Source organism: Elephantulus edwardii, unplaced genomic scaffold, assembly GCF_000299155.1.
Source record: "Elephantulus edwardii isolate Elephantulus edwardi_28Jun2011 unplaced genomic scaffold, EleEdw1.0 scaffold00314, whole genome shotgun sequence".
Taxonomy (NCBI): Eukaryota; Metazoa; Chordata; class Mammalia; order Macroscelidea; family Macroscelididae; genus Elephantulus; species Elephantulus edwardii.
In genome coordinates, this window is record NW_006400064.1 from 1,345,063 (window position 1) to 1,354,526 (window position 9,464).

General features: G+C 41.7%; 1 protein-coding gene across 1 annotated transcript in view; it reads right to left on the reverse strand.

Moving 5' to 3' along the window:
- The window catches only part of TOP3A (topoisomerase (DNA) III alpha), a 47,584-nt gene extending 38,654 nt beyond the window's left edge, over nt 1-8,930 (reverse strand). Inside the window, exon 1 of the mRNA XM_006901189.1 lies at nt 8,793-8,930. Coding sequence (XP_006901251.1) covers nt 8,793-8,897 — 105 coding nt within the window. The 5' untranslated portion in view covers nt 8,898-8,930. The remainder of the gene's footprint in view (nt 1-8,792) is intronic.
- Nucleotides 8,931-9,464: the final 534 nt, after the last annotated feature.

The window sequence follows — 9,464 nt, forward strand, 5'->3', positions numbered from 1 at the left end:
CTGGAGTCAGAAAATCAAAAGGGCTGAATTCACTCAATTTCTTTTTAAAAAAATTATACTAGGAGACTAAGGTGTGCATGGTACAGGGCATGGTCTTTGCAATCACTTGTTATGCGTCAGAGAGCTGGACAATGACTAGGGAGGATAGAAAGAGAATTGATGTCTTTGAGCTGTGGTGTTGGAGAAGAGTATTGAATATACCACGGACTGCTAAGAAAATGAAAAGGTTCGTCCTAGAGAGGGTTAAACCAGGCTGCTCATTGGAGGCAAGAATTCTGAAGCTTTGTATGACATACTTTGGACACTGCAAAGGAGGGACCAGTCCTTGGAGAAGGACATCGTCCTTGAGAGGGTGGAGGGACAGTGCAGGAAAGGAAGACCCTGTATGATGTGGATTGATTCAGTGACTGGGGTAATCAGGGTGGGTGTGTCAGAGACATTGAGGTTGGCTCAGGATAGAGCAGGGTTTAGGGCTCTTGTACACAGGGTTGCTATGAGTGGCAGGTGACTTGATGGTACATAACAACAATAACAATAACAACAAGAAGTTTATTTACAAAATCAGTATTTCTTCAGATGAAGGAATTAGAAGAACAAATTCAAGCCTCAAGTTAAAATACTTAAGGATGCTTTGGGCAGAATGTTAAATAACCCAGGAAGAAAAGAATTGGCTGACATAGAAGAATTTCTTGAAACAACATATGATCAAGATGCAATAATGATAAAGGAGAAAGTTTACCTTGTTCTGAAGGAACTGATGGAATATCAATTGACATATTTCAACAGACATTGCCCTGGATGTGCTCACCTACTTGTGCCAACAAATCGGGAGGACAACCACCTGGCCAACTGATTGGAAGAGATCTGTATTTGTTCCCATTCCAAAGAAAGGTGACCCGAAGGAGTGTGGAAACTGTCCAACAATATCATTAATATCACATACAAGCAAGATTTTGCTGAAAATTACCCAGAAACGACTAGACCAGCACATCAACAGAGAACTTCCAGATGTGCAGGATTGGTTGAGACGATGCCATGATACTAGGGATATTGTTGGTAATGTTAGATGGATTATGGCTGAAAGCAGAGTACCAAAGGAATGCCTATCTGTGTTTCACTGACTATGCAAAGGCATTTGACTGTGTAGATCACAACAAACTGCGGCTAACTCTGAGAAGAATGGGAATCTCAGAACACTTGATTGTGCTTATGCAAAACCTATACTTGGACCCGGAGACAGTCATTAGAACAGAGCAAGGGAAGACTGTGTGGTTAAAAACTGGGAAGGATGTACACTAGGGATGTGTCCTATCTTCACACCATTTCAATCTACATGCAAAACAGATCATCGGTGAGGCTGGGCTTTATGAGGAGTGTGGCATTAGGATTGGAGGAAGACTCATTAACAACCAATGACACAACCTGACTTGCTGAAACTGAGGAGGACCTGAAGTGCTAGCTGCAGAAGGTCAAGGACTGAATCCTTCGGTATGGATTGATGCTCAACATCAAGAAAACAAAAATTCTCACTACCAGGCCCATTGGAAACATTATGACAGATTGAAAAGATTGAGATTGTTAACAGCTTTAGTTTGCTTGGCTCCACAATCAATCAAGAGACTAATTGCATTGGCAAAGTCTGCTGTCAGGGTCATCTCTAGAGTACTAAATAATGATGTCAATCTGGACACTGAGGTGCGCCTGATCCAGGCCATAGTCTTCATAATTACTTGATATGTGTCAGAAAGCTGGACAATAACTAGGGATGATAGAAAGAGAAACTTTGAGCTGTGGTGCTGGAGAAGAGTAATGAGTATACCGTGGACTGTTAAGAGAACAAACAGGTTCTTCCTGGAGAGGGTGACACCAGGCTGCTCGCTGGAGGCAAGGATTCAGAGGCTTCGTCTGACATACTTTGTGTTTGGCTAAAAATTAAAATGGATGGAATACTATGCTGCATTGAAAAACAAGGAACTCATGCAATAGTATTCAAAATGGGTGACCCTGGAGGACATTATGCTGAGTGAAATATCTCAATTACAAAAAGACAAATACTGCACAATGCCACTGTTGTAGAATGGGACTGACATCAGGGTTGGGGTGAGACGGAGAACAGTTTGATAAATTATGTATACCTACATTGAAACGATGGCACATAACACCACCACCACAATGAAACAGATGAGGGAGAGAACGGTGTAAAAGTTATATATGATTGGTTATTATGGTGATGATGGGAGTCCAGAGTGAAGGTTGCATAGTGGAGTGTACTGGGGGCAGGGAGGGATGTGTACCAAAGAAGGAATTTCTTTTACTTTTCAGAGAGAGGAGTAAACGGGGGGGGCGCGGTGGGCGCGCAGGGAGAAAAATGCAACAATGAATGAATGGAAATATAAAAGTTCTGTAAATGTTCATTAAAATTATTTATGTATGTTTGTATGTGTGTATGTATTTATTTATTTATTTTTTAAAAAGGAGGTTGAAGGCGAGCTCTGGTGGCCTAGTGGCAGGAAACTGCACTGCAATCCCAGAAGTGCACGGTTCAAATCCACCAGATGCTCTGCTGAAGAAGGAGGAACAGTTGCCTCCTGTACCAGCCAGATTCAATTTGACGGTACATGCATAAAAAAGGAGGTTGAAGCTCAACTCAAAATCCTATGTCAGGATATTTTTCCAAAACCAGAACTCAGAAAATCCTGTCAGGACATTTTTCTGAAACCAGAACTCAGAAAATCCCATGTCAGGACATTCCCCAGAACCAGAACTTAGAAAACCCTATGTCAGGACATTTTTCTGAAACCAAAACTCAGAAAGCCTATGTCAGGACATTTTTCTGAAACCAGAACTCAGAAAATCCTTTCTCAGGACATTCCCAAGACCAGAAACCTTACGTACCAACAAGCCACTGCAATGTCAACTCATCTCACAACCCCTTAAAACACACTGGCTGAGACCCTGTAAAACCCCCTAAACCCAACCCCCAGTGCTACTCCCTTGCTGAGTAGCCTGGCACCAATAAACTTTGGAAAGAATTCTACCTCTACCTCAGTGTGGTTCTTGGCTTCGATCAGAGACCATTCACTTTGGGCATTTTTCAAGGAGGAACTAGTCCTTGGAAAGGAACATCATGTGTGGAAGGGTGGAGGGACAGTGTAAGAAAGGAAGATCTTCAATGAGATGGATTGATTCAGTGACTGGTGTAATGAGGGTAAGTGTGTCAGAGACAATAAGGTTGGCACTGGATAAAGAAGGTTTCAGGGCTATTGTACATAGGTTTGCTATGAGTCGCAAGTGAGTCGATGGCACATAACAACAGTCAGTCAGGCAGCTGTCCTTCAAATCTACTAGTATAGACTGGTGGAAAGAATTATTAAAGAAGTTCAATATTAGGAGTCAAAACCAACCCAGGCGCTGATTGCGGACTATCATGTGTAGGTTCAAACTGAAGTTAAAGGAAATGAAAACAAGGCTTTGCTTGAGTCTGATGACTGATTTCTGGTCCAAGTATAGGTCTTACATGCGCACAATCAGGTGTCCTGGGATTCCTGTTATTCTCAATAGCCACAAGTTGTTATGATCCACATAGTCAAATTCCTTTGCATAGGCAATGAAACACAAATAGACATTCCTCTATTATCTGCTTTCCATCTGGCATTGGCTGTGATGTCCCTAGTGCCGCTGCCTCTTTTAAACCCAACATGTACTTCTGACAATTCTCTGTCAATGTACTGTTCCACTCATTGTTGGATAATCTTCAGTAGTACTTTGCTTGCGTGTGGTATTGTTCAATAATTTTCACACTCTGTTGGATCACCTTTTCTTGAGAATGGAAATAAATATGGTCTCTTCCAGTCAGTTGGCCAGGTAGTTGTCCTCCAAGTTTCCTGGCACAGCAAGATTTGACAATGAGTTCTTGGATATTATAACAAAATAAGGATAAAAAAACCCCTTTAATAACAGAGAGAGAGAAAAAAAACCAGAAAAATCAGACTTCACAAAAATATGTGTATCAAAGACAATTAAGAGAGTGAAAAAATAACTCACAGGAGAATATATTTACAAACCACAAACAGTCTACATCTACTTTCTTGTTATTTGAAATTTCCCAATCACAATAGTAAAAATCATGCTGGCTGTGATGTTAAGTGTCAGCTTTCCTGGACCATAATTCTGAATGGTTTTACCATTACATAATGATGTAATTTGGCAGTTACATAACAATATAGTAATCCTCTTTCCATTTTCACAGTATATCCATTTTGCATAATGATTAAGGCTTTAAACAGGCTTGCCAACACAGCCAGAAATGCACAACCAGGAAAAGATAAAACCAACAAGTGGGTCCTTCTGAAAATTAAATCCCATTAAAAAATAAATAAATTAAATCCCTGTGTGCATTAAAAACTTTTCCCAATAGGGTAAAAACAAAACCTACAGGTTGGGAAAAATATCTGGCAATGACAGATCAGACAGTCTCATAACAAAAGTTTACAGAATAATGGGCAAAAGACATGGAAAGATTCTTCACAAAGAAGACCAAAAAAGGATGGCCAACAGACACATGAAGATATGCTAAAAATCACTGGCAATAAGAGAGATGCAAAATCAAAACCACAATGAGAACCATCTCACTCCAGTAGCAGCAGTGGCAAAGTTTAACAGGACAGCAAGTATCAAATGTTGGAGAGGATGTGGAGAGACTGAAACTCCCATGCACTGCTGGTGGGACTGTTAAGATGGTACAACCACTCTGGAAGGTAGTTTGGCTTTCCTCAAAAAAGCCAAACATAAAAATTCCACATGACACAGTTATTCCATGCCTATATAAACCAAGGAAATTAAAATTGAGACACAAAGAGAGATATGTACATTTATGTTCATAACAGGGAGCTCTGATGGTCTAGTGGCAAGAAGCTGTGCTCTAATCCCCAGAGCATATGGTTCGAGTACACCAGCTACTCCACAGGAGAAGGATGGGCAATCTTTTCCAGTGCAATTAATAGCCTCTGAAAAAACACTGGAGGGTCAGCTATGGGTCATTTTCAACACACACACACACACACACACACACACACAGCAGCACTATTCACAATAGCACAAATGACTGGACTAAAAAATGGTACATTCACACAATGGAATACTCTAAAGCACTCAGGACCGATTTCATAAAATCCTATATAACATGGGAGAGTATATGAGTGAATTAACTCAGTCTCATAGAACAAATACTGCATAAGACTATTACGGTAAAAATGAGATAACTAGTAAGATGTATATAAATTTCCAAAAGGGGAAAGGGAAAAGAAGGCGGAAAAAGGGGAAGGATGGAAATCACTAAGATAGCAGATTTAGGGGAGTAAAGGAATAGGAAAGATTCAATGAAAACTCAAAAAGACAGTATAATTGAGGGAGCTCTGGTGGCCTAGTGGCAAGAAGCTGCACTGCAATCCCAGAGGTGCGTGGTTCAAATCCACTAGATGCTCTGTTGGAAAAGGAGGGACAATCTCCTTCAGTACCAGTCAGATCCAATTTGACGGTACACACACACACACACACAAAATTTTTTTTAAAATGGAAAAAAAACCCCCAAAAACAAGAACAGTACATTGATAGACACATTAAATAATAGTATTTTATGATATAAAATACAAGGTATACGAATGAATGTATGAAACACAACGTAAATGTAAGATTATATAAAACGTAATATATACGAATGAAACACACTGTAAAATGAAGTGTTGTATGCAAACCAATTAAAAAAAAAAGAAAGTGAAAGAAAAAAAAGAAAAGTCCTAGGAATCAACAGACTACCAATCAACATGTTTCAGCTAACAGACGCAGTACCGGACATATTCAGCAATCTGTTGCCAGGAAATTCAGAAGAGAGCTACTTAGCCAACTGATTGGAAGAGCGCTGTTTTGTTCCCATTCTCAAGAAAGGTGATCCAAAAAGAATGTGGAAATTATGAAACAGTATCATTTCTATCACATGGAACAAAATTATTGCTGAAGATCATCCAAAATGAGCTATAACAATATATTGACAGAAAACTGCCAAAAGTACAAGCTGAGTTTGGAAGAGGTCATGATACCAGGGATATCTCTGCTGATGTTAGACAGATCTTGGCAGAAGCAGAGACTACCAAAGGAATGTCTATTTGTGTTTATACGGCTGTGTGGATCATAACAAACTATGGTTAACACTGAGAACAGTATGAATCCCGAACACTTAATTGTGCTCACCAAGCAACTACTGTTCAAATAGAGCAACAGTTATATGGTTTAAAAACAAGAAAGGTGTGTGTAGGGCCTATATCCTTTCTCAGTTCGCTGTTAGGGACCTCTCCAAAATACTGAAGAGCAATAATGTCAGTTTAAAGACTAAACTGTGCCCAATTCAGGCTATGATCTTTTTAATCACTTGCTACTCACTTGAGAGCTGGACGATGACTAAAGATGACAAAAAAAAGAAATGATGCCGTTGATTGTGGAGTTGGAGAAGAGTATTGAATATCTTCACGGACTGGCAAAGAACAAACAGATATGGAAAAAGTGGTGTCATAAAGTTCCTTAGAGGCAAACACAGTGACTATTATTTCTCATACTTTAGGCATATTGCTAGGAGAGACTATTCTTTGGAAAGTGACATCATGCTTAAAAAAGTGCCAAGTCAGTGAAAGAGAAGATGATCCTCAAGGAAATAGATTGACACAGCAACTGTAGCAATGAGCTCAAGTGTGTCAGAGACAATAAAGATGGCACAGCAGAGGACATGGTTCGGATCTGGTTTTTGTTTCACTGTGAATCGTTTTTTACTCCTAAGAACAACAACAGCACCACCACCACAATTCAATCTATGTGCTAAGCAAATCAGTAGAGAAGCTGGACTGACTCTGAAGAAGAATGTGGCATCAGGATTGGAGAAAAACTCATCAACAACCTGCATTATCAGATGATACAACCTGCTAGCTCAAAGAGAAGAAAATTTGAAATGTATGCTGCAGAATAACAATGACCATAAAACCTTTAATACAACTTAACATCAAGAAGAGAAAAATCTTTACCACTGGGCCAACAGGCAATATCATCAGAGATGGAGACAGACATTGCTGAATCTCCCTCCAATCCTGATGTCTTACTACTCTTCATAGAGTCCAGCTTCTCAGAAAATCTGCTCATTATACAGACTGAATGCGTATGGAGAATACAACCCCAACACACTCCACTCTCTTCTCAATTTTAAACCAGGTAGTGTTCCCCTGTTTTGTTTGTACAACAGCTTATTGGTCCAGGTCCAGGTTTCACATAAGCACTATTAAGCACTCTGGGACTCTCATTCTTCTCAGTGTCAGCCATAACTTGTTATGCTTCACATAGTCAAATGCCTCTACATAGTCAATAAAGTACAAACAGAGAGTCTTCCGGTATTCCTAACTTTCAGGCAGGATCCCTCTGACATCAGCAATGATATCTTTGGTGCCACAGGCTCTTCTAAATCCTGCTTGAACTTCTACCAGTTCCCTATGTATGTTCTATATATGTTCTAGCCATTTTAAAATCATTTTCAGTGGTATTTTGTTTGTATGTGATATTAATGATATCGTCCGATGGTGTACATGATCAAGTTTCTTGGGAATAGGAACTCAGGAATGGCTCTTGTGACCTGCCTTCAACTATCTCTCTTGATTAGCTTACTCTTCCTGCCTTCCATGTGCTTAAGTAACTTCTCACTAGTTTTGAACATCAAAAGATGCTGTGGTACACTGTTATCCTTTACAGTTTCCACTGCCTAGTAGGACTTCAGAGGCTCAGTTCAAATTCACATGCAAAATAATTTAAAGAGGCCCCCGATTTTCCTAGACATGGCATTACAAATATAATAACAAACAGAAAAGACAGTCCTTGTCTTTTGGAACTCCCAATCCAAGAAAAGGTGTTTAAAGGCACATTACTTAACTGAAATGGGTAGGTTTCTTTCAAATAAGAGCGTATGATTCCATGGGCGCATATACAAAAAGCATCTCTGATCTAGCAGAGATAAGCGTGATATATGTAGTTTCCTTGAAGAAAAGAATTCAAAGTTCTGAAGGATAAAAAGTTAGATACGGGTACAGTGGTTTATTTTGGAGTCCTTGTTGAGCCAGCTCTCCCACCTAGCTGTAACATTTAGGCTGGCCACTGAGATGCTAGGTCCTGAAAAGAGGTGAAACTCTTAGCTGGCACTCAGAACCCTGGCTCACGAGTTCGATATCCCTGTCCTGGACTCTGGTATTTAGAAAGGAAAAGGAGCATAAACTCAGCTTGATGATCTTCTCCTCCCCTGCATCAAGAATGCTCTCTAGTTTGTATTTTGTATCTGTTTCTGGAATCTGTAAGAGTCAGTGGAGGACTGACTTCACTGTTGATCCGTAAACCCTACAGAGCTGCCATTTAGGAGAGTTGCATCAGGTATATGTGGCAGATGGAAGAGCTGGCTCAGCTAGGTAATGAAGCTGAGAGCTTAACGCCCAAGTTGTAGGTGCCTGGACAGGGGCTCCCAAACCTTAACGATTAGGCAGTGCCCGAGACGATTCTTAAGAAGTAGACAAACCAGGAGCACCAAGGATCAAAGGCTGCCAAATAAAGTGACTGAGTTACATTTCCTACTGTCCGTTACACAGGAGGCCGCTTTAACAGCCCAGGCCTGTGTAGGGGTGACAGAAGAGCAGCCTTCATTCACCTTTACTCCTGTGGCTCGCTGCAATCTGCGGTTGGCGGACCGGCCTACAGGATTCAAGGTGCTTTCTTACCCGCCTCATCCGACTGTTGGACAGTAGGTCGGCGATGCCCTTGGCTGCGTCGTTTTTCTCAGCAACACAGAGGACTTTCCGCACTCCACGGAAGGCGACCTCCATAGCGGTGCGGGACAAGGTGCGGGCTCCGGACTGTGGCAACCACCGACGCGCAAAGCGTGTGGTCATGAAATTCATCTCTGAAGCCAAGACATGCTACAACAGCCGCGCGCCTAGCCTCGACTACCTACGCGCCTTGGTACGCTTACTCCGCTCTCCTTCCGGGGCGCGAGACCACTGAGAGAACTCCTCCCCGGAAGTCGCTACTCTGTCGTCCCGCCCCCACTGCGTTCTCACAGGAGTTCCCCACCCTTACTTGGAAGTCTATGCGAGTGCTTCCGGGTTACACGAAGAAGACAACGCAAGTCATGTGATTCTAAGATGGCGGCGTCGCAGTAGGTTCTTGCCGGTTGTGGCGTGCAGGGAACCAGCAACGGTTTCTGCCCTCAGGCTCTGGGGCATCAGTGGTTGTTTGACCCCTGCGGCGGCTTGTAGCCCGTTTTAGGCATCTTTTCTGAGCTGAACTATTGCTGGCGCAGTGGATTCAGGGCCAGTGGCCGTGACCTCACTGCAGGTGCTTTGCGACGGGTGCACTAGCTTCTGGGGAAGTAGAACAACTGGATTACTCTG